This window comes from Morone saxatilis, unplaced genomic scaffold (assembly GCF_004916995.1).
Source record: "Morone saxatilis isolate NCDOM2014 unplaced genomic scaffold, NCSU_SB_2.0 Contig22, whole genome shotgun sequence".
NCBI lineage: Eukaryota > Metazoa > Chordata > Actinopteri > Moronidae > Morone > Morone saxatilis.
The window spans coordinates 17,735,014-17,759,951 of NW_023339785.1; the positions used below are offsets into that span (position 1 = coordinate 17,735,014).

The window sequence follows — 24,938 nt, forward strand, 5'->3', positions numbered from 1 at the left end:
AGGTTACTCCTCCACAATTCAATGTGCAGAAACAATGACTCCTGAGAAGGTAATGTATGGGGTGGAGAGGAATAAAACAATTTACTGTAATATGTAATGGTATTGTTCTATTAGCTTTGAATCACTCTAGCTCATATGTGATTCCATATGATGGCAATTGAAAGTGGATTTGAATTTGTGCATAGGAGAAAGTAAAAATTTGGTCGAGACCAAACAGTTTTCCAACAGCTTGTTGGAGTCATGAGCCTCAGCCCACCACTCTGCTCTCCGTGGTAAAATATAAGAGTGCCTATTCCTCCTGCAAAACTCCATCATCTGGCAGGGAAAGCCTCTAAATCTTGTTATAAGCTCAGAGAGGATAGAGTGGCACACCATTTATGAACGCTGCATTGATGCCCGAGGGATGCTGCAAGAATTATTCCTCCTCTTTTTGGTGCCAAAAAAACAATCACGACAAAACTGTTTTTAATTGTCACAGGCTTTAAATTTGTGTTGTCTGAAACAAGGCAGCAGATATAGAGGTCACTCATCGAGTGGCCTTTACCTCGAGGCCCTCTGACCTCCGCTTTCCACAAAAACAAACACTGAAAAAAATTAGGATAAAATTTGAAAGAGTATAGCCTAAATCCACTCCTCACATATATAGTAACCTATAAAACAATTAAAAATGGGTTGAAATCATAGGAGATGTATATGCCTAACTATTCCAGTCCCGAATTATCCGTGTCTCAAAGTCATTGTGCCTGCTGCTTGGATGAAAAGCGTGGCAAACATGCTTAGGCTGAGCCCTCAGTCACAGGCCCTGTGAGGGTTACTTTGAATGTCTTTCCCTCTATGATTTCACTATCTTATATTCTAACAATGAAGAAATGACTTCCCAGGAGAGAGAGAAGAAGGATGCTTAATATGTGGATAATAATTATTGACCACAGAGAAGCTACATAAAGATATACATAGAGAATATAAAAAATAATTATTTAAACGTCATTATTCACCCAATGTAAATCCGTTTTGTCTTTTAAGTTCAAGTTCATCAGGACACTGGCATGTTGATTTATGGCTTGGCAATACTGCCCTTCAGTGGCAGCTGACTAGAATCACTTTTTTTTCTGCAGACGAGTTGAAGGAATGAAGCAGATTGTGCTGAGGAGAAATGGGCTGTGATATAGCGGCAGTAAGAGCAGAATCCTGAGAAATACAGCAAGGAGTTCTCGCCTTCGTACAGTAATCAACTTCATGGTGAAAACATTTCACAGTGATGAAATACCCGTATTCTGATCTCCTAAAGTCATTCTTCTCCATTATTTTCTCCCACAATACCATGTGAATACCAGCGATTACTCAGTGTCTGTCAGGGTGAGCTCATATTATGAAAGAGTGTACCTCTCTGTAGGTCAAGTGCACTCAAATGTCAGGTTTTGTCCCAAAGAAATAAAGACTGATGTTTTGTGGCACTTGCCTGAAAACTAATCTAAGCTGGTGATCCATCAAGGCCCCAAGTTTCAGCCCCGCTCAGTGCACTGGTTTGATCATGTCAAGGCTGAAGGACGGACTGATCTACAGGCTACCTCTGTTTCCTTGCTCCAGAGATCAAAGTGTCTACATCTGAAAAAGAACAAAAGTAAGGTCTGCTTTGGAGGTTGAGAATGTAGAAAACCGCAGTGCCACATTCAATCTCGTTAAGGCATTGTCCTCAGCTGGCTTTTTGGTAACATAAATGTCAAAATATTCCCCAAGTTCAGCTGAGTGACACGTGTTTAGAGTATTTGATGGTGTTGTACACAGAGTGGTGCTGACCTCACTGTGACATTGACTCTCTTCCAGGCCTGCTATCATACTGCTCAGCTTGACAGGGTCCAGATGTAATTAAATATAATTGTATAATGTGTAGTCTGTTTAAGGATATAATTTGCAATACTTTTCCACTCTTTGATGATATGATGAAATCATCAACCGCTTGTTCTTTTTCAATAACAACACTGGGCAATATTTACCAGGGTTTTAAATCAGTTCTTCACACAGGACCACCGCTTCATGTGCCACCCACATAACAAAACAAAGTGCCAAACAAAGTATACCAATGAAAAATAGCATGTCCACAGCCTAAAACACATAAAACAAATGCATAAACAATATACATTACATCAGCGACTGACCACCCCTTCCCATTCACACTCACATAACAGAAAATAAATCACAGAGGAATGTCACGAAAGGTGTTTTCCTGCCTCGGTGTGCTGAGTAATAATCACACGACACACTGTGAGCAACAAACAAATATAAAAAGGGGAATATTCTCATAATCTCATCCTGAGCCCACGGGCATTGCAGCAGCACCGTTCGTCCATTAGGTGTCGCTCCACTACTTCACCTGGTGCATCCAGCCCGTCCAACCTCTGGCCCGGATTGTCTGGGTTCGTAATTGTCACCGGCCAATCACAGAGCAGGTGGGCGGGCCTCCATTGTTACTACAGATACTCGAAGAAGTTTGCACCGACCTGCTGCTGCTGCACCTATGAGTCTCCACGTAAATGAGTAGCCGCGGCCCGCGCGAGACAAACGAGCCGATTATGCCGAGATAAAGAGCATCTGACTCGCGCTCCGTCCGATAATGGCACGCGATGGTTCACCCGCGGAGGATTTCCCGGACAAAGTGATGCCCAGAGCAGCTCCGTGCACGTGCAACAAGAAGTGCAGGAGTCGGAGCGGCAGTGTCGTCTTCCTGGGATTATTCCTGCTGTCGCTGTGTCTGCACGCTGTCACCCTCGTCTGCTATTTGGATCTGCGGTCCGAAGTCAAAAGGGAAATTATCCACCAGAAGCGGGACTCCATGTTGACACTTGCGGGGAGTGACCTGGCTGACCCGGCGGCGGTGCTCTCGCCCGGCCACCCGCGACTGGAGTCCGGCAGCAGCCGCGGAGGAGAGGGTCATGAGGTAAAAAAACAAAAACAAAAAAAAACATCGTAGAAAAGACAGAAACATGTTAGGGAAGAAAAAAAAAAAAGTTAAATGAAGAGCAGCTCATTCAAGACGGCATTGTTTTCATTCCTCTCACGGAGGCTGTTCGTGTTCATTCACCTCCGTTCAGTCCTCCTGTTCCCGTATCACGGTGTCAGGTTTTGCCTCTGTGCTCTGTTATGGCATGTTTCTGGGCAACTTACTTTACAGTAGCCTGTCACGAAGTTTTGCCAGCTCAGTTTCCAGACAAATATGTTTTGAATTAGCGCTCCCGTGTGCGTGATTCAGCCTCTTGGACAAAGATACACAAAAGTATAAGCTTTAAGTCTGTCACCTGGCCAAAGTCTCCTGTTCAGGTAAACATCCAGGGGAGGCATATCAAGGAAGTCAGAGAGGTATGGTGCACATTATTTAATTTTTTTGCCTGCATAAAACAAGAAACAGCTCATGAAAAAAACCAAACAACCCATAGTTAACTCACTTACTTAAGAAATGGCTTTTTATTTTTCCTCAATCAAACCACATTTAACCCAATTTGTCTTGTTTCCCAGAGCTCCCCCCCCCCACCACCACCTACCTCTCTAAACAGACAGAGGTTGATGCTCAAAACTTAGGCAGCCTGCCCAGCTGGATTCACAGAGACGGGGTCAGTCAATGTGCTGGAGCAGGTGGACAGAAAATTAACTGGATCACCAGCAGGTGCAGAGCCCAGGGGCTGATGTAAATTCATCAGGACTTAGATGGGGCAGTTGGTACTTGGAGCCGAGCCAGCCTCATCTCACATGTGTTTTCTTTTCTGGCAGCGGGCTGATTGAATGTTCATTGTGTTGTCTGTGGCTTTGGCAACAACCGAACCCCCCCCCCATCTCCCAACCCCACCAACCCCACCACCACCACCACCTCCACCTCCACACACTCCCTAATTTCAGCGGTACAAAAGGGACCCAAGTGTAGGTTTCAACTTTGCATTGCTTGCTCAATTAGCTCATATGTCACCAGTTGTGTAATGTTTTCACCGAGAAAATTATCCTCTGTGTGGGGCATTGGCTTGGACATTTAATTGTGCAGAGCCGTCAACTTGATAGTCACCCGGAGGACTTGGAGGATGGAGGCGTTTGTTTCTCTGTAAGGAAAGATTATCAAGATCAATGGCTGGTATTGGTGTTTGCTCTGTAACATTTTCCTTTCACAAGTGGGAAGCTCTGCCTATTCATTTAGTCCTTCGCTTAGCTTATTTTAGTTTGGTTTCCCTGGTTAAAGCCGAGCGAGATGGGCCCGGTATTTAACCCAGATGGTGACGCTTCATGAGGTGAAAGACTGTGGCCCAGCTGTAAATATTTAACAGCGCTGTGATGCTGTCTTTGCCAGATGTCTGCATTAAACAACTCTGATTACACATCCCACAGTTTACATAGTTGGAGAAACAGGAGCATGTGGCATTTGGACGCAGCGGCCGCACTTGTTAGCTTTTCAAGAATTTCCTTTGAAGACTCTTTTTTTGTAGAGCTAAAAATTGTTTATTGGATTTTTCACACAAGTCTCCATCAAAGGCACTTCAGCAGCATCTGTGAAATTCGATGTGATGTGCAGGTATACAGACATATAGTGTAACATAGCATTTCAAAAAGAAGAGCAAAAGCAATCAGACGTAAGAGCAAACATACATACCGCAGAGACATGCATGTGACATTACACAAACATTGGCGTCGTATCGGAGTGTCCGCGTTGTGATAGACGTTTTCTGCATAAGACAGTTGTTGTGGATTGTCATCAACGAACAACCGCTTTGGACGCCGACTTTAGTGCGTGTCAGACTGGGCTGCTCAGTGTCGGACATTAGCCCGTTTTAACACTTTCTGACATATTCTGTTGTTAAGCGGCTTCTTGAGTCAAACCGAATGGAAAGAAAACTTTAGCTCAGTTGATATCACGCTAATAAGGAGGATAAAGGTTCTTTTAATCGTGACATGAGTTTAGAGATGTAAATATCTTCTCTAGGTGCTTGGGGAAAGAAGTGTTTTCGTTACACTGGGCTCAAATTAAAAGCGCTTTAATCCGTAAGTTTGATTCATGAAAAGAAAACTCCATCCTCTGTTTATTCTGGCAGCGAATGTATTTTAAATCTTGCAATATTCCATTTATTTTTGAATCTGGTTTTAGGTTTGGGTCACATTTTATGCCATGTTTTACAGGCAAAACAAGCTACGCCTGTTAAGAGCAAGCCTTTTGTGCGGGACAGTTGGGAGAATTTGGAGACGCACGCGAAAAGTGCCTTTAACTCTCATCTTAGGATCTAGGCTATATAAGCTGGAACATTGCAAGTTTCCAATTAGTTTTTCAGTGAACAGAGGAGGGGACTGCTTGTAACCGGGGTTGTGGGGTAATGTGAGCCAAAGATAGATTACAAATGCTATGAAAATATTTTATGTTTCCTCAGATGTAAGTAGAGAAATGGAAACAATATTGTTTGGCAGTCTAAACTGTGACTTAAGAGATTGTTCTAGCAATGATACTAAATGTAACAAATATCATAAAATATAAATAAAAGCAGGACATCAGGAACAATAGGAGCAGTTCTGGTATGCAATTTAAAAAATGACATACCACTTAACATCTCACACTTTTCCCGATCCACCTAGTTGCCTCTTAATGAGCGCAGATGATCTGGTCATTTATGGTCCAGGTCTGGGAAGTGAACAAACAGTCTTCCCCTCCACAGTCACAGTTGGTATGCCCTTGAGCAAGGCAGTAAATCCCAGCTGCCCAGCAGATCTGCACAGTTCCCGACAGTAAAAAGCCCCTCCCAGGTGTGCAGCTCCGAGGTCTGAAGCACGAGTGTGATGCCGGGCGTTACTGAACGAGAGCAAGTGTCGCTCGCAGTCAGCCTGACCCTCTTTCACCTGACCCCAGCCAGCGAAACCTAATAAAAGTCATATCTAATTGTGTTCGCTCAGATAGCGTTTTATTCTTGCCTAACATTTTTCTTATAACCATTATATGAAATAATTTTCTCCTCTGATGTATGCCTTCAAAGTCTCACAGGGAACAGATGCTGAAACATCTGGAGTCTAGTTAACGGCTATTAAAAAAGTCAGTTTGATGGGACACAAAGTCCTCAGCAGCATACAAGCTCTGGGGCTCCAGGGTGGGCTGTCACCCACATCTACTTTAATTGCGACCAGCGCATGATTAGTTAAAACAGCGGCGTCGTATGTACAGATAGAGCGAGCCTCCGTATCAGGCATAAATCAGCGTGGACGCAAGTGTCGTAAAAGCACAAGGCAGAGGAGGTCGAAACATCAGAGATACGAGGCTGCAAGCTTTTCCATATACCACTGAATTGCCTTGACAGATGCATGGCGTAGACGCCCAGTAAAGATTAAGTCCAGAGTCACAAACATCTACCAAAATAATAAATTCTCAAGGCATTCGCAGCATTCAGCTAGAAGTCACTTTGCCAGCGGTGTTGCAACAATCTGAAACGTGATTGGCTGTTGACAGGCAACATTTCCCTTAGGTTGAGCTCCACAGCTTTTTTAGATGACAATCTATGGACACTGTTATTAAATTACCCAAGTTATGGTTTGAAACACATGGCCTTCCAGAGAGCAGGGTCTGGTTTTGGCTGAGGCAAGAACCCTCCTGTATGATATTTAAGAAGAAAACACGCTGTCATTGTTCTATCCAGGAGTGTGAATCACGGGAGGATTGCGAACGCTCAGTTCTCCCTGTACAGCGGTGATAGACACCCAGGCTGCAGTTAGTGACTAATTGTCACTTTGGGTCCAAGATTTTAGGGGCGTTACTGCAGCCAAAATGTCCGTATTTGTGGAGAGATATGAGCTAGGAAACAGTACTGGTCAAAAAAAAAAAACACTTTTCACACTTCATAAACAGCTTGAAAAGTTCTGAATGTCAGGGTTCAGTAGTGTAAGCGCAGAAATCGTTAGGAATACAAGCCGTTGTAGTAAGTGTTAATAGCGCAAAAAAAGAAGTCTTGTGATCACAAAATTACACATCCCCGGGGTGACTGAATTTTAGTCATATCCTTACAGAACAACAGGGAATCGCGTCCTCTGCGCGCAACAGCACCCCCCACGCTTTGAAGATTTGAAAGCCCTCTAATTAATAGCATTTTTTCCCTTGTGCTGAAAAAGAATGGTTTACTCAATAGTTGGCACTTGGCATACATACCAACACATTGTCATCCTGATTTACTGTAACTCTGCATGCCTTTGAAGGGTATGAAGGCTGTAAATGTTGTAATGAAGTGAAATGAAGCAAACAAGGGCGCAAAACCATTTCTCATCATCGTATAATGGAATAGCTTTTTTCTTTTTTCTTTTTATCGCTTTGCTGCCTTCATCAACAACACAAGCTGCACCAGTTTTGGTAGTAGCCTAGCAGATTGCTTGTTTGTTTTTTGTCGTTCTGCTGGAGCTTAATCTCGGGCCAGAAATTGGCTGTTGAATCATGTTTGGCTGTCAGAACAGACGAAAGTGTAATGCCATATGCCTGAACATACACCCAGAATCCTTTGAGAGGTAAAAGCCCCCTATATGCCAACAGCTGGAGAGGAGATGTGGAGACACCTGCACACCAAATGAACAGCAAACGTCGCTGCTCGCGGGAACATCTGGAGGTCTGTGTGTGTCGAAAAACCATTCCAACACATACTCCTCCATCAGGCTGGAATTCCCGTGCTCATAAGGTCAGACATGGCTGGCAGCTGGTCAGGGATGTAGACTTTAACTGCTCCGAGCTGGCCCAACACCGCCAGCGGGGGGTGTTTGACATGATACAGCTCATCCCTCACCCCGGCGCGGGTTCCCACATCTGAGTCGAGGTATAGAATAAACTGGAAACATAACTTTTCTTGTCTTCTCCCCTCATGGTCTTTCAGTGGCTCTGCTTGGAAAACCACACAAAGAGGCACTGGGAGTTCACGCAGCTTTTCGGGAGAAGGAGAGCCTCTCGCCGTCGGAGCGTGTTTATTTGAAGGTCACAGATGGAAACACGGAGCGTGTCGTCTTGGGGTAGGCCCCCGCGGAAAAAGAGAGGTCAAAGTGTCTGTCAGCAAGCTTGTCTGATTCATCCCCAGCAATAAGAAGAAATGATACATCATTATTTATTATCTTTTGATCCATGCTAAGGTGCCGCACGTGTCACTGCTTTGGAGATTAGTTATCCAAACTCCGAGCAGATGTCCAGCACAAACACAAGTTGTCTGGTCTGTCGTCAGCCATCGGGAGCCTTTATCTTGCTCTTTTACCATTATTTATGCTGACACTCCAAAGTGTGACCAAAAGCACTCGTATATTTTGACGCTTGTCAAAAAGAAAGAAGTTTTTGCTTTGGGTGGTCTTGTTGTGTTTCCAGTGCAGAGTTTCTTTGTCTATCGGATTCTGGGAATCCTCCAAAGATGTGATCACAAACTGGCTGTTCTAACTGAAGGCGACTTTGAACAATCTGCGTTTTTCAACTTTTCGAGTGTTGAGCGTGTTACAGTCAGGTCAGCCCGTCCTACAGTGTTCGTGTGAATGTAGGTTGACCAGAACCAGTCACATAAGAACACAGGCATGTGGTTTGTCCCGCCACTCACTCGCCCATGGGAACACCCCACCACTGTAGCATAGCGTTTCCTGTTTTTAGGGATGAGCTCAGACCAGCTACATCAGATCCTTTTCTTTGACTCCATTTTTTTTTTTTTTTTTTTAGCTTATTCATGCAACCTCTGAATAGGGCTGGGACCAGGTGCCATGTGAATGGGTATTGCTCTCAGATTAACCACAATTCATGTCCTCCCTTTGTATAAAAAGGTGAATTTTGGAGCAGTCGTGTCCAGGTGACTGTCTCAAACGGCAGAAACACAGACAAAAGTGACTTGGGTTACAGGATGGGTTACAGCCCCGATGGGACAGACAATGACTTGGCCACCAATGAATGTGCTGGCTGACAGTGTCTCACATCTTTTCAAATGCCCCAAGTTGTGTCTGTGCAAACAATATACCCCAAGAATAGAAAGGCCACTTGTAACATGGGTTTCGCTCTCAAAACCTTGTATCACTCATCCCTTTTGTTTGCTTCACGGAATTAATATAAGGTGATCTTGGCTGGTATTAATATTCTGAGGAGAGGCCCTGTGTATCGAGCCAGTGGCCCTCTTGAATGTTCTGCCAATATGAATTACACATGCTCATTAATATTTTCTTTTGTTTTTCACCAGGAGAAGTTACTGCACAGAAACAGTGAATCCCATGCCACAGAGGACAGCAGGGGCATAACTCAGCGAGCGAAAAGGAGTCCCGGCAAGCAGCCAGAAACAGGCATGTTTTATTTCGAATATATCCTCATTTAGTGCCGTCTGTGTCTTCTGTCCTAATACAGGATTTGTATGCTGACAGCTTTCTTGTCTCCCAGTTCTCCCCTTCTGTATCTTTCAAGCTTAAACTCTAAATTCAGTACATTTAATGACACAAGAACCTTACAGACCATTGCTCTGTGGTGCACCTGCATGCATCCGTCTATTTTCTGGATATGTACTTGGCAATGGCCCGGTCGACTGTTGAGCAATGGTTTCTGTAACTCTTGTTTGTTTGGAGGGGATTCAGTTCAGTGTAAATAATAGGCTTTTGGTGGGCTTAAGGCTCTTACATTTTGAAAAACAGTTTGTTAATGGTTTCCCACTTTTTGTGAAATTGATTTTTTTACTGCTTTGCGCTTACTTAACAAAGCAGCTCCACCACATAATGTTGCAGAGTTTATAGAGCAAGAGATTAAACGGAATGGGATTGATTATTACTTGGATAGCAAACAAGGACAACAAGGGGTTTGGGAGGGTTTCACCAATTTGAAACAGACAGCAAAGCCTGTGTTGATTTCCCCCGTCTCAAAATAATACCGGGTCCCCGAAATATCTTTTGCATCTGTCAAGTAAGCAGATCTGGACGTTTGAATCCAACTGCGTATTAGTCAGGTCCGTACCATTAGAAAATAAGCCACACAAAAAAACGAATGTATCACGTTGTAGAACATGCAGTCATTTGAAGAAACTATGTGGCCATTTCTAAAAGAGGTTATCATCTCAGACGTTTGTGGCTTTCATTAATTCCACTGAATTGATTTATCGTAATCAATAGCTCCACAGAGAACCATATGGCCAATACGTCTGAATTTGCTTTTGTAGTTTTTGTTTAGAATGTGAGCTATGCAAATAAAAAAGCGAAGCCTTTGAAGTTTCATGTCTGAGAGCAACAAGTGCAGCATGATCACAAGGCATTCCAATGTCTGTGGCGTGACACTGAATACTTGGGGGGAAGTTTAGTGATTGTGTTTAAATTAGAAGAAAAAACTCACCTTTGAGACTTTCTACATAAATCAGTAAAGTCCCGAGCCTCTAAACACTAATCATTCCCAGGTCTCTCCTCTGCTCTCAGCGCACAGACAAAGGCTTTTGTAATCTCAGCCTTAGATGTGTGTTTGTGTGTGTGTGTGTGTGTGTCCTGTGTTTGCACGTGTGTGCGTATGTGTGCGTTCTGGGCACTCCTAACGGGCACCAGATTCCAGATAGGGCTGCTCGTTAAGAGAAATCTATGCGGATGCATCCAGTCATTTAGCCAGAGGAGAAACATTGGCCATATGTTTGAGGGGGACTCAAACTGTGAGGTTTTAAGGTTAAATGGCCTTTGTAGTTGTAATGACATGGTAAACACAAGAGCAGCGAGACGGCTTTTTGAAAAGGATTCTTCAGCTGCACACAGAACACACACACACACAGATGCACACTAAGTGCATTTTATCTTTCAAGCACTGACATAGATGCCCCACCAACATCCATGCACGCACACACATACACATGGTTGTAAAGGGGAGACACACACAAACACATGCGCACGCTCACATGCAGACACACTTTCATCTGCATTCTCCATCTGGGCTTAATTCAAAGAAAAGGATTTTGGCAGGATAAAGTATCTCTCTAATGATCTTCTCCAGTTCCACTGCCTGTGAATGCTTAAGGCACTTGTTCATACAGAGGAGGTGAAACCACACTTACAAATTACTACACTAGAAGATACCACAGACTGACATACCTCCACTCCAGTGTTCAGTGCCGAACATCTGAATCTGTTATTTTAGCCTATTCAGGATACCTACATGGAATGAGCTGGATACCCGAGATGTTATCTGAGATGATAATTGTTCAGGAGACCATTTCAAGCTTAATCACACTGTTTTTGTTTCTTACAGAATCGACTGGAAGGGATAAAAGGAAAGAAAAGAAAAAAGGTAATACATAATTCAGCCTACATTTCAGTTATCCTGTTCACTGATTGGACTGCTACCTGCTGCCTACTCTCTGGGAGTATCCGATGTTGTCCAAAATCCAATAACCGCGGTGGCTTTAAGTAAATGACAAGCTTTCAATATTTGATTTTTTCCGTCAGGAAAATTATTCCTGCCTCTTGGCTGGCTTCATATCAGGATTTACAGTCTGTACTGCATTTGTACAGAATGTAAAGCCCTTGGGAGGCAAATTTGTGATTTCAAACTATATGAATAAAATTGACTGTCAAAAGATTAACCTGCTCAGTTTTTTAGTTCGCCAACCATTTTTTCTTTCTGTTTACAGGGAAAAAAAGGCCAGGGCCCCCTGGTCCTCCAGGTCCCCCGGGTCCACCGGGCATCCCTGGAATCCCTGGTATTCCAGGAAGCAACGCCGTGGGGCCCGCTGGCCCCCCTGGACCCCCCGGGCCACAGGGACCTCCAGGGACTCAAGGTCCAGCAGGTATAAAACTTAAAATAGAAATGAAACGATAACACGCTGAGATGGCCTGAACTCAAGCCAGAGGACTTGGAAACACCCATGAGTTGAGAGATTTGTTCTTAGATTACAGTATTTTCCTGCATGTAGACGCGTTCCCACACTAGAAGGGGGCTCAAGTTGACAAAAATTGATGAACTCATTGCCTTCACAGTGAGAGTTTCTGATGCAAGATGTCAAACATAGTGTGGGATAGCAGTGATGTATCTTTAAAGTATGCCAGTGTTTGTTTTGTTTTAATCATCATCTCTTTGTTCCTCAGCAGTGTTGAAGCCAGAATCTTTATCATGTCTCTCTGTCTCTCTTATTGTTGCAGGGGTTCCCGATAAGACAAAAACAAAGGAATTCCAGGTAGAGTATGTCACCTACTGGAAATTAAATTGTATCCCACACAAAATCCCAGATGAAACAGCTGTTCCCTTGTTTTACTGTGTATCCAGATTAGTCACCAGAGATTCTTTTGTTTTTCAGCCTGCAGTGGTTCATTTGCAAGGGCAGGAGACAACCATCCAAGTGAGAGAAGGTGGGCCTTCTGTCTGTTCTTACTTGTAGTTACACCACCGTGTTTGACACAAAACAATAAACATGCTTAATCCCTGTTAATGTCTCTTGTCAAAGACCTGGCTCTGCAACTGTTCAACTAAACACATCCCTGCTCAACCACAGACTTACACCAGAATAAATATAAACACTATAAACTGTTTACACTCACTTGATTAAAAATGTTTAAACTACAGATTCAACATGCAAGATTTAGTCATTTTTTAAGATATAATTTTTTTTATTCAGTCACACTCACCTACATAACCTAAGATTTTTATGGTTTAGAGTGCTACCGATATTTACCATAAGATTATAGTAACCCTAACGTAATCCCATACCTATTAAAGGATTAGTACACAGTTGTAGGCTTACATTATAAGCCAGACCCGTGTTAACTCAGGTCAGGAGCAGAAGCCTCGCATGCTAGCAGATTCCAGTTATGACACAGTATAAATGTGAGTGTAAGCATCATTAGCAGGTTTATATTGTCTGTCAGTGCTGAGCTCTGGTTGTAGTTTAAACACTGCTGATAGCTGTTTATGTTGACTGTTTGCCTCTTGTTTATTTGTTGTGACATGTTTAGATCTGTCCGAAGGAATCCTTAGGAACTGGAAGATGGTGTCCATCCATCACCGCGTGTTTAAAATGCACTCTCGCTCTGGAGAGCTGGAGGTGCTGTTGGATGGTGTCTACTTCATATATAGTCAGGTAGAAGTGAGTACGGTCCTTGACGTAACTCTTATAATTTACAGTTCAGAGTCAAAAGAGCTGGCAGTTGTTCTGCATTTAAGCTTAAAAACCTGCTTGCTTTGTTTATCCATAAATGTTTGAGTTATACTTTAAGACATTTCTTTTCCTCTCCCTGTGGCTAAATGTGAACGTCTATAACTCAAACCCCTGTTGGCTACTCTGATACCCCAGCTGTTCCAGCTTTAAATAAGCTCTTAAATATCATGTGGACTTGTTTTGACTACCCCTCTCAGTCTTGTGTGAATTTTATGTCTCCCCTCTCCACCAGGTGTACTACCTCAACTTCACCGACATTGCCAGCTATGAGGTGATGGTGGACTCCAACCCGTTCCTCCGCTGCACCTGCAGCATCGAGACGGGCCAGCGCAAGTTCAACACCTGCTACACGGCTGGGGTGAGCCTGCTCCGCGCCGGCCAGAGGATTTCCATACGCATAGTGTATGAGGACACACTCATCAGTATGACCAACCACACCACCTTCCTGGGAAGTGTCAGACTTGGAGAGGCTCCATCTGCTGGACAGAACTGATAACTACACAACACACCAGCCCTTCTACAGAAAGGAGAAGTTGCTCACAACGGTCAAATCAGTAGCAAGCAACTTCTAGCCCAAGTCTTGCCCCCTGTTTAGAGGAAACTGAAACCCTCGGGATTATTAAAGCTGAGGGAGCCCCTGGGTGACTTTTGTTCACTTTCACAGCTCTGTATTGATTCTGTGCAAAGAGATCAGCCTCGATGAGCCAAATGTCCTCATCAAACAAACGTTTCTATTTATGGCCACCATTTTGTGTCAACACAGACGGCATCTCTCTTTATAACAAGGAAGGACACTGCGCTGACATATACCTAATATTTACATACTTTAAAGTGCTGTTGAATGATAATCTTGTATCTCCAAAAACACCATCTATTCAAAATGTTGTATTTGCAGTTTGTATAGTTGGCCCTTTTTAATAAATTTAATTATGTTATCAGTTATAAGTAAGTGGTTTAACAAGGGGCTTAAAGCTCCATATGCCCCTGGGTTTTAAACATGATTGAAAGATCATATATTTGTTCAAAGTAAGTATAAAGGTATCTATGCAAAGCTGAGAAAAGTCCATTAAAATTGGAGTTATAAGGTATTCACAGAGCAACAGCACTATATATTTTGCGCACATTTGCACTACAGCATCCCTGCAGAATATCAGTGATATGTTTTGTTACAGTGCTATTGTTTAGATACCGTATGAATGAATCCATGTGGAAAAATGATAGTTGTTTATACGTCTTTGTACATATTGTATATAAAAGGGATATACTTTTGTAAATGGAGTTGATTGATGGATTAAAATGTTTCATTTTCTGTCTAAACCCTTTCGTCTGTCTTTTCTGTATGTGCAGCCGGTGGTATTTATTTAAAAGGTTAAAACTTCTCTTTTTTTAGATGGGACTCTGCTGGCACGAGGACTGACAAGAACAAATGATGTTCTTTGAGTGAGGCGTTTTGTCTTTATTAAAATGTGGCGTTTACTTTGACTGAAAGTTTCACAATACACTGCAAATTTGGCTGTAATCTTCGTGCAATCTAAATGAGTTCCATCTTGAGCAGCAGAGAGAAGATAGTTCCTCATTTAGAAACAAATTTTGAAACCGAACATTTAGATTTCCGGGGTTAACTGATGTGTGACCTCACCCATTTGAGTAACTTGAGGACATCCAGTCTGTCTCACTAGTCTCACAATGCTTTACAATGCTTTATTATCACTAACAGCATTTATGTTTTGTCTTAGTCTTTTCCTAGTGCACAGAGCCAGTGTTTTAGAAAATGATTTTCGCAAACTCCAAGGGGACATAATTCTACAATTAAATCAGCCACGTTCTGAGGGAGTCAATGGGAAAGTGGCCAAGATGTCTAAAACAAGGGAGGTATGTCACGGATTATACAGGATGGAGTCATCTTGGACATTGTACTACTGAGATTTATGCCATTAGTGAGTATTCAGATAGCGCTGTAATAATAAATTTTCTCCTAATGCTTTGTTTTCTCTTAGGACATAAAGCCAAGTACTTTGCAAAAAGCTCAGAGTTCTGCGAAGATATTTTCTAGGAGAGTAAAACGGGAACAGGGCAGCTGCAGAGGTGGGTTGGAGCTGAGAACTGAAAATGTGTCCATTAGTTACGGTCTAATCTGGTAGTGAGACCATAAACTGTATATGCTAAGTTAATAAAATTAAAGTATTTTGTTTATTTCTGCTTCTTGCCAGCTCCAACATCATTCCTACAGTTAACAGCTAACACTAACAAACAGCCAGACATAAGAGGTAAAACTAAATTCAAGTCTTTGGCTTTTAGCATCACACCGTATGCCATTATTTTGAATAAGTGTATCTTGCCTTTTCCCTTAGGAAATATAGCAGTGATCCCTTGGACTGTTTCTGTACAGCAAGGAAATGCAATTTCACAAAAGGAAAACAGAATTGTTGTCCAAGAAGATGGTTATTACTTGGTGTTTGGACAAGTATTGTGTCACTCTAATTCAAGCATAACTAAGTTGATATTACATCTGATTTGTTCCAACTGTTCAGCTAATGTTCTGCTTAATTCACAGGTTTTGTTTGAAAGGCCAAGCACAGTTGTGGGTTATATCATTCAAATTTGGGGTTCCGCGAACAAGGGCACCTCAACAGAGCTCTTGTGTTGCCTTAAAGATATGCCAGATGAAACTCCTCCCAACACTGCCAACACATGCTACACTTCAGGTTAGTGAGGCACTACTGTGCGGCCGCTTAAAAAAAAATAGTTCCACATTTTGAGAAATTTTTGCTTTCTAGACAAGAGTCAGATGAAGAGATTGATACAGCTGTAATAATTGCATTGAAAATATGAAGCTACAGCAAGCAGATGGTTAGGTTAGTTTTGCACACAGACTAGCTGGCCTTGGTCTGTATATAAGTATAAAAACTACCAGCGCTTATATACCTTGTTTGTTAATATGTACAAAATCCTAGGTGTAAAAACAACACATTGTGGTTATACAAGTAGTTATGTACAAGATTATTTCTTGACCAGGAGTAGTGACTTCCTGGAGTTCTACTGTCACCCTGAGATTGCCAGACTGCTTCTAGCCAAGAAATAGCTCCCCTTAACCCACAACCTTAATTTTTTACAGTTTGGTTTTTGTACAGATTAAACAAATGAGATATCATATGTTAAATTTGTGAGCTTTGGAGGAGCTGGTAGAAAGATGTTGTACCTTTGTACAGAGCCAGGCTAGCTGTTTCCCTTTGTTTCTACTCTTTATGCTAAGCTAATTGGCTGGTGGTGCTTCATATTTACTGTACAGGAGAGTGGTATCAATATTTTCATATAACTCTGGGCAAGATAGTGTATTCGTCCAAAATTCCCCAAATGTTTAATTATTCCTTTAATTTTAACGGTGTCGTGCATTACATTTAGGAGGATCTATTGGCAGAAATTAAATATAATATTCATAGGTATGTTTTCTTTAGTGTATAATCACCTTATTCTGGAATTGTTATGTTTTTGTTACCTTAGAATGAACCATATTTATGTACAGACGCCGTGTGTCGCTTTTTGTAGAGTCCACCATGTTGTTTTTATAGTAGTCCAAAACAGACAAACCAAACACTGGCTCTAGATAGGTTTTTTTCTTTAATGTGTCACCCATCTTGTCTCTTCTCTGATGCCTTCTTCTATGTATCCTCTGTCATAGGTTTAGTGCAGCTGCAACAAGACGATGAACTGGAACTGGTGATACCATACAAGCCTGAAGTCCTCATCACTATGGATGTAGAGACCTTTTTTGGTGTCATAAGGCTAAACTGAAACAAGACGGTATGAAGAAGATAACTATGCAGCTCATTGTTGCAGGATGTAAGAAACTGACACTGAGCAGCGTGAGGGGATGCTGATAAAGGACCGAGTGACAGCAGTAGGAAAACTTCTGGGACCTGTCATTAACCTCAGGAAAATACATAATGAATTGTTTTAATGATCTGCCCATCTCATCTGTCAGTTTACTTTTAAAATCCTTTAGCTTAACTATCTTTCAGGCTGTCCACCTGGGCCTGTCCCCTATCATTGTTTGTGTGTGCTTCCTCCTTTCATCAGTCTATTTTAGCATGTCTCTTGCTGGGGGCTTCCCTCCAGCTCCACCTCCGCGCTGTCTGTTTATTTGTTCCTCTCGTCTATTTTAGAATGGTTTCCGTTTTCCTAAGACTATGTCAGGAACAAACAAAAGTATAAATTTATATTGCTCAGGGGGTGTTTTCCTGGTTGACACGAACTCCTCAAACCTGTAAATACTTGAACATATCATGATAAAATTAAAGTTGTTATAAATGGGATAATATTCCTTTGTACAAATTCATTCTCAGTTGGTATTTCTGTTTTTTTTAAATTCATGCATCTGTACAATTTGTTACATTAAACAGAAATATGACCATCTTTGTCCAAAAATCTGTTTTCATACAATTTAAAGGGTCCTTACTCTGACGTTTTCTTAATAGTAGGTGGCACATCAGTAGCCAAGCCTTTATTGTCTAAATATAGTATCAATGTCTATCTGGTGTCCACAGCTGTTTTCTCTCGCTTTTGTTTTTTTTATGAAGCATGGCTATAAGAGGGTGTGTGTGAGGTGTGTATATGAGCTCTGACAACAGTAGTGGTACAGCAGCAGAAGCAGCAGCAGAGGGAAGATGGTCAGACATATGTTTTCTCATCTTCTACTACTCTGGTCACTCAGCAATGACCTCTATACAACTGGACTGACATATCATGAGCCAGAGGTAGGCTCACGATTAATGATTTAAATGTTAATATTAAAGTGTAATATCTTTGCATTTTGTCCATACTTTTTTGAACTTTTACTGGTTTTTAGATCCTTAAACTGCTAAAGTTGTTTGACTTTGGTTTTCATGGTTCGGTCTTTGATTATGATTAATGTTCCTTTCATTTCAAGAAGCAGTCCTGGAACAACCAGAATCTCTATTCTGTCCCTCTGGATTTGGATGCACGGCTTAGAAGACTAGACCTGTCCAATAACTTCATCAGACAGTTGCAAACACTTGCTTTGCCATACTTAGAGCAGCTGGACCTGAGCTCCAACCAGCTGGATCTCATCTCCGAAGGGGCTTTTGAAAACCTGGCTCGACTTGAAGAGTTGAATTTGTCCAGAAATGCTCTGAACAACAACCTTGGCAGTAACAGCAAAGCCCTCCAATCCATCAGTAGACTGAAGATTTTGGACATATCAATGAACGATTTGACTGATGATGCGGTGGAACAGTACCTTCGAAACAAATCTTCTCTTGATCAACTTAAGATGACTGGTAATGCTTTAACAAGACTTTCACACAAATTGTTTAGGGAGAACAAAGGTTTGAGGTCTATTACTATTGATGACAATCTGATATCAGTGATAGAACAGGGCACATTTGAACCATTGAGCCAATTAGAGACACTAAACTTGGCCAAAAATAACCTTGCATATATCTGTGATTTTAAATTACATCAAGTTAAATATCTAAATCTCAGCAGAAATTCAGTTGAGTTCTTTGTTACGCGTGAGGACAACCAGTTGTACAGTCTTGAAATTCTCGATCTGAGTCACAACAATCTCATTTATTTCCCAATTGTTCCGAAAATGAACAATTTGAGGTATCTACATTTACAGAATAATATGGTTGGTGCCTTAAATTCAGAGGCTACAATGGTATCAGAGGCCAATGCTCTTTATAATGAGATTATGAAGGAGAGAACAGTCAGAAAAAATAACCTACACTCAAACTGGAGGCTGATGCCACTGATTTATATTGACTTGAGCTATAACCACTTTAGCTCTTTCCCACTGGAGACTTTGAGCCTTCTCTCATCTTTAGAGACTCTGAATTTCAGTTATAACTGTCTGCAAAACATCATCTGGCATGTTAGAAAAGATAATGAATTAGGATACCACCGACAGCTTTTCTTTCCCTCCTTAAAGTATCTTGACATGCAAAGAAATGGACTTGTATACATTTCCCCGAGATTTCTCAGTGCGCTCACACAAATAGAAACGTTTAATCTCCAAGACAATTCTGTGCGACCCTGTGCCTCTATGGACCATTTGCAAAGCTCTCAATCAACACAGCAAATAGATCTCAACACATCCTGTGTTGTCTTTGGGCAGTTACGTACTCTTAAACACCTCAATCTGAAAGAAAACAGCATAAAAATGCTTCACCCAAACACATTTCAAAAAACCTCTCTGGTTTCTCTGAACCTTGCAAGGAATCCACATATGGTAATGCAAGTGGATGCATTAGAAGGTGTGCAACAGACTCTTGAGTCTTTGATTATCAGTGAAATAAACATGAACAGCTCTGATCTATCTTTACCCTGCATGCGAGTGTTAACTCATCTGAACTTATCTAACAACCATCTGGATATGATACCTAGCAGTTTAAGCTGCTCTCCCCTGAGAGAAATAGACATAAGAAATAATAATTTTGTGTCTTTAAACCACTCTTTGATTCTTGCTTTATCTGTACACCTCAATCTCATGTACATTAGTGGAAATTATTTTAACTGTTGTGACAGTAAATGGCTGACAGTCCTACGTGAGTTGAAGATAAAGCTGCCCGATATCAATGACACTGTATGCTTTTCAAGTGATAGAAACATTGTGATGACAAAAAACACCTCAGTGTACTGTTTGTTTCATCCAAAAGCACAGGAAATCCACTTTGGACAAATGATCATAATTGTTTTATTTGTAGCTGTAATATTAATAGTGTTGATCATATTTATCAGGAAGGTATGTTGCAAACAGATATCATTTATAGTGTGATCTAAAATCTGTTGTCATTTTTATACATTGTTCTACATAATGCACATGGGTTATATAAAGTAAGCAAACCAAATACATTCAGTGAGGAACTGGAGAGCAAAGTGCAGTAACTGAAGCATAAATCCTGTGAGTTTCAGTTTGCATGACCCGTTTAACTATAAACAAAGTGGCACTTAATGGCTTCTTAGACTGTAAAAACTAACAGACCTTTAATTAATAATGCAGTAAAATCCTCATCTTACAAATGATTCAATTCCCATCTCCATTCAGGCTTTCTCTTATGACTCCCCTGCACATTACTAGTCTGTAGGACATGCATGGCGTGACCTGTGCAGCCAAATGTTGTAACTGAAATTGGCTTTATAGACTCCCAGGCTGTTTGGTTACAGTGCATGCCAAATTCACTAATCAGGCGGAGAATTTTTGCCCATCCTTCATTGTGAAATGCTTGTTTGCAAGTAAAAGTTTAACCTTGGCTCAAATTTTTATGACATCTGCGAGGCCTTGCACAATATTCCCAGAATCTGGACTGAACTCCTGAACACTACGCTAATAAAGACACCATGTACGAGTTTCTGTATGAGCATAAAAATAATAAGTGTGTATATGGAAGATCCATTTTAATATAAGTCACTATTTTGTGTTTTGCCATGTATAAATTATGTGGCACTGACCCAGGGAGACTGTTGAATGTGGCAACTGTTATGCTGTACATAATAAACATGCTGTACCTAATAACCAGAACATGTTGGCAATCTTCATTTTACAATATGAAACACCCATTTCTGTACCTGTACAATAAATCATAGAGCTCTGGGAAGGGGAAAAATTTCTCTTTCTGTGAATTTCTGTTGAGCAAATTCCACTAGGTTATAAAAAATTGACCGGAGAAGCTACTATCATTCAGTGTGAGGCATATTCTCACTCAATAAATCTGACTGAATGTGGATCCAATTCTTTTACGAATATAAGACTTCCCAATGTAGCACATAATAATTGAAATGTGGTTAAACTAACAACACGTGAACCAACTTTGAATTTTATGAAGTGAATTGATTGGCAATATGTTGCACTATAAAAAATATCAAAACAAAAAAGGTTTTGTTACAATCTGAGCAAGTAGCTCAGGGGACACTAAGGAGAAACTGCTGTTGCAGGAGGATATCCTGTTGAGCAATGCTCATGTTGTCTTTTTATTGACACATCTTTCTCCTTGAAAGTGATGCAAAGTGGCATTTTGCAATTCTCATGGCCATTACCTCTTTGGCCACTGGGTAGAGCCAAGGCTGCGATGCCAGCGTTAGCGTCACAAGAGCCAGGATGCCAATCAATCTGGCTCTTGAGCAATATAACTGTAGGAAATGTCTTTGTTGCCCCACCCACAAGATTTAGGAACTAGATCAAGTAGCAGCTTGACAAGTTCAAGCAAAGAGCACTCGAAGAAAGGAACACTGTGTGGATAGTATTAGGTGTAAAACCATAGGAATGCAAGTAGCAAATAGTATTCATTCTTCTGCTTGGTGATTAATGATAGCTGGCATTTAGACTTTAGCAGCAGCTTGTTTGTTTGCACATTAGAGCAAGTATTGAAGACGTGTATCACTGTCAGCCTCTCCCTCTAGGCTAACTGTATTTCCAATAAACCCTATCCTAAGTAAAATATACCTTCCCAATTGTCTCTCTTAATAAAAAAAAATCTCTCTTAATAAGGATGATTTTATCTTCAGAAATATCGCTGTATGAAACAATACAAATGTAGTACAAGTCAGTGGCATACCATTACTGTTGCACATACCTTGTTTAAGTCAGAGGAAAATCTGTTACAGCAGTTCTGCTGTAAACCCAAAGACAAAGTTACTATCTCAGCATCTAGCTGTTTGTTCTGCTCTCATTCGCTGTTCTATTTAGAAATATGCTGACCTGGAATTGCAGTTTTCTGAACAAACGCACTGTGCTTCCTTCTCCCAGCAGTATAAATAGAAAGTCACTCGAGGAAATATATAATACAGAAATGCTCTTAATATTATTTATAAAAATATCTGTTTATATCTATTTCTTTCTCGTCATTGGAATAAGGAGGGTAACAATGGTCATGAACCAGCTGACGCAGTTCTGTGGAATAACATTATTCATGCAGATGTCAGGAATACACTGGCCATTATTTAAAACGGGCAAAATCCCGGTGGCCCGCTGTGGGCCTGTCGATTGTATACTGTATAGGCCTATTTGCTTTTAATATTTTTTACTGTTGGGCTCCAGCAAAGTCCCGGTACAGTGACAGATGAGCTGAACTGAACTTTTTTTTTCGTAGCCCGATTCTATCTTCATCATTTCCCAATCCATTTGTAGGTTAGGCAAAGTACAGTGCTGATTTGTAGGCTTTAAAAATGTGCGAGCTCCCTCTAGAGACGAATCGAAGTAGCACATCACAACTATTACATCCTGTAGCCTAGAAACAGGCACAAATGTACTGCTATTGTTCTGTTCATGTTTTTAATCTAGGTTTGTATGCATTTTTAATTGATCTATCATGGATTCTGTTTTATTTAAATATGAATTTAAGGTCTTGGTTAATGATTATATGTATTAATGTTTTTTGTGGTCGGGGCACCAATTATCTTAGGGCACCCACATTTCCAGCAGCGGCCCTGTACAGGTTATTTCCTTATGGATTTAAATGTTTTTCATATCCATCACAGGAACCCATCACCTGTGCACTGTACACTTTTGTTATAAAGATATGATTCTTTGGCACACAGTTCTGACAGTCCAGCACACCAATGCATCATGTTAAAAAGCCTTCCTGTTTTAGTCCACATTGTCCTGAAGGCAGTAAGGGGTGACTGTAAAAAGTCCTCCCAAAACTCTGCTATGGTGACAGATAAGCTGAAGAAAGAGCAGGACACCCGCTAAGATTAAGGTCAACACATTTCCTTTGAATCCACTTTATCTAGATAACTACCTCTGCTGCAACCATTGACAGTATGCTGCAACACAAGGTTTCCAACATGGCGGGCACAGGCTCCCCGGTGTATGCTACCTGCGGCTGAAGAAAGAGCAGGACACATGCTGGAAGAAGAAATCCCTCAAGGACAAGAAGAAGGAGGTGAAATAAAGAAGAATTACTGCACCCTCCAGAGCCAAAAAACCCTAAAGCTGTGAACAAAGAGTCCCGTTAAAAACTGGTAATATCTAACAATATCGTTACATTTTTTTAAATTTTTTTTTTTTTAGTTAACTTAGATAATTGACGTGCAGAGAAAGCCCGCGGCTCCAGCTCCAGCTCCAGCTCCAGCAGCAGGAAACACCTCCCGGATGACCATGACTCCTCAGCAGCAGGTTGTCCACCGCCAGCCCCACCCCTCCATAACCGCCCAGAAAGTCCAGCTTATTTACAAACTCTTCTTGCTGGAAAATGCCCGAAATACTTTGGAACAAGAGCTTCTCAACTTCACCAAGAAGGTAATGTTTAATGTGGACACCTCCGGGTGTTATTATCTGTAAGTTCATTTAGCTAACAGTTAGCTAGAGGCCACATGGTCAAATAGCAAAAGCCTGTGGTGTTAAAGCTGGGGTCATTGAGTGGGTTGTATGGGGGTCTACAGCTAAAGGAATGGAATATTTTATTGATCCTTGATTGACTATGAATAATAATCTTAAAACCTAAACATAAAAAAAATCTTCCTTAAGACAAATCCTCTTAAATTGGGGGTTCATGGTCAAATGTGCATTTATTGTGGGGGTCCTTGACATGAAAAATAACCCCTGAGCTAAGATTGCTAAATATGAATGAAACAAGTGCTTATTTTTACATACAATTGTTGCCAGAGCTGCAGTCAGTGCCATCATAGATTTAGCATCTTTCCAACTAATTTAAAATTTTGTTTTGGATAACCAATCCAAATCCCAAAGTATGGCTGCAAAATGAGTCGCAATATTATCCAAATCACTGAAACTGTGATGTTTGGATAAAGGTAAATTGTGTGTCAAAACAGCATAATGAAGTTATGTGGAGCTACAGAGATTCCCCGGCCTACAAATCTTGTTCTCCAGATGTAAGAAAACAGGTTTGATTGGTACAGACGCCCAACAAATGTCACATCATCACAATTTTAATAGTTAAAATTAAAATTGTGATTGCAAAAATGATCATTCCCACTAATTGTGAATCATATCGCAATCCCATCTTTCAAAATAATTGCAGTATGGCTTATTTATTTCTTGCAGTCCTATCTTGAAGATATTCAGTGAGCAGAAAATGATTAAACATGTTAGAAGCTTTAAACCAGTGAGTTAATGGCAAATTGTCTGGTAAATTAGTCAGATCATTACCAAAATTGTTGTTGAGTAATAAGCACAGCAGTGATTGTTATTTCTATTGTTGGATGAACAGAAGAAGTCTCATCACTTCAGCTTGTTGCACTGTTCCCTCAGGCCTATGAAGAGGTTCAAGGTTTCTTCAATTCATCTTTTCCCACGAGTGCGTTCAGTGATCTCGCTAAGGCTTTGGATACAAAATGTCAAGCTGTTGACAAGCTCTCGGCTTTATTAAAGGACCTCACAGTTGGTAAGTCGAGAATTAATCGTACTGTTTATGTGGCTGCTAATGTGACATTGCTAATATCCTTGTGTAAGAGAAATGTACCAAAGGTCTTGATTGTAACGGCACTACTCTTACCGATACTGCTTATCGATCCTGTACTCTGAAGGGGCAGTTCACCCCAAAATCATCTTACTTGTAGTGCTATTTCTACATGTAGATTGTTTTAGTGTGAGTTTTGGAGACATTGGCCATAGAGATTGTGTTGAGTATAATGGAACTAGATTGCACTGTGCTTGTGGTGCTCCAAGGGCCAGCAAATACTTTTGAAACACAAAGGCGCCAGACGCAATATATGACGCACATTTTAGTTGATGAAATATTGAGACATGTTTTTTTTCTTTTTTCTTTTTTTTTTCTTTCATGTGCAATGACTACATATTTTTACAATTGGAGAATGTAAGAATGACTTTAGGCCTACAACAATGAT

At 41.1% G+C, this 24,938-nt stretch overlaps 4 protein-coding genes across 6 annotated transcripts in view; all 4 read left to right on the top strand.

The window, feature by feature from the left end:
* Positions 1-2,463: 2,463 nt before the first annotated feature.
* eda (ectodysplasin A) lies at positions 2,464-14,428 on the top strand. Of its 2 annotated transcripts, none has more exons than XM_035669953.1 (8): positions 2,464-2,935; positions 9,186-9,285; positions 11,210-11,248; positions 11,592-11,747; positions 12,100-12,134; positions 12,255-12,306; positions 12,910-13,040; positions 13,345-14,428. In XM_035669953.1, exons 1-8 carry the CDS (start codon positions 2,612-2,614, stop codon positions 13,603-13,605), a joined length of 1,098 nt encoding a protein of 365 aa, XP_035525846.1. In that variant the 5' UTR covers positions 2,464-2,611; the 3' UTR covers positions 13,606-14,428. The 2 variants fall into 2 exon arrangements, with proteins under 2 accessions (XP_035525846.1, XP_035525847.1); XM_035669954.1 differs by having other exon boundaries at positions 12,910-13,034.
* A 341-nt stretch (positions 14,429-14,769) lies between these two features.
* LOC118334084 (tumor necrosis factor ligand superfamily member 13B-like) lies at positions 14,770-17,505 on the top strand. Of its 2 annotated transcripts, XM_035669906.1 has the most exons (6): positions 14,770-14,984; positions 15,110-15,197; positions 15,323-15,379; positions 15,464-15,576; positions 15,667-15,817; positions 16,792-17,505. In XM_035669906.1, exons 1-6 carry the CDS (start codon positions 14,799-14,801, stop codon positions 16,902-16,904), a joined length of 708 nt encoding a protein of 235 aa, XP_035525799.1. In that variant the 5' UTR covers positions 14,770-14,798; the 3' UTR covers positions 16,905-17,505. The 2 variants fall into 2 exon arrangements, with proteins under 2 accessions (XP_035525799.1, XP_035525798.1); XM_035669905.1 differs by having other exon boundaries at positions 15,464-15,817.
* A 57-nt stretch (positions 17,506-17,562) lies between these two features.
* On the top strand, positions 17,563-20,644 carry LOC118334083 (transforming growth factor beta activator LRRC32-like). The gene is made up of 2 exons (XM_035669904.1): positions 17,563-17,866; positions 18,040-20,644. Exons 1-2 carry the CDS (start codon positions 17,777-17,779, stop codon positions 19,906-19,908), a joined length of 1,959 nt encoding a protein of 652 aa, XP_035525797.1. The 5' UTR covers positions 17,563-17,776; the 3' UTR covers positions 19,909-20,644.
* A 2,250-nt stretch (positions 20,645-22,894) lies between these two features.
* Positions 22,895-24,938, top strand: part of LOC118333247 — a 6,055-nt gene continuing 4,011 nt past the window's right edge. Inside the window, exons 1-3 of the mRNA XM_035668806.1 lie at positions 22,895-23,014; positions 23,143-23,370; positions 24,343-24,475. Coding sequence (XP_035524699.1) covers positions 23,224-23,370; positions 24,343-24,475 — 280 coding nt within the window. The 5' untranslated portion in view covers positions 22,895-23,014; positions 23,143-23,223. The remainder of the gene's footprint in view (positions 23,015-23,142; positions 23,371-24,342; positions 24,476-24,938) is intronic.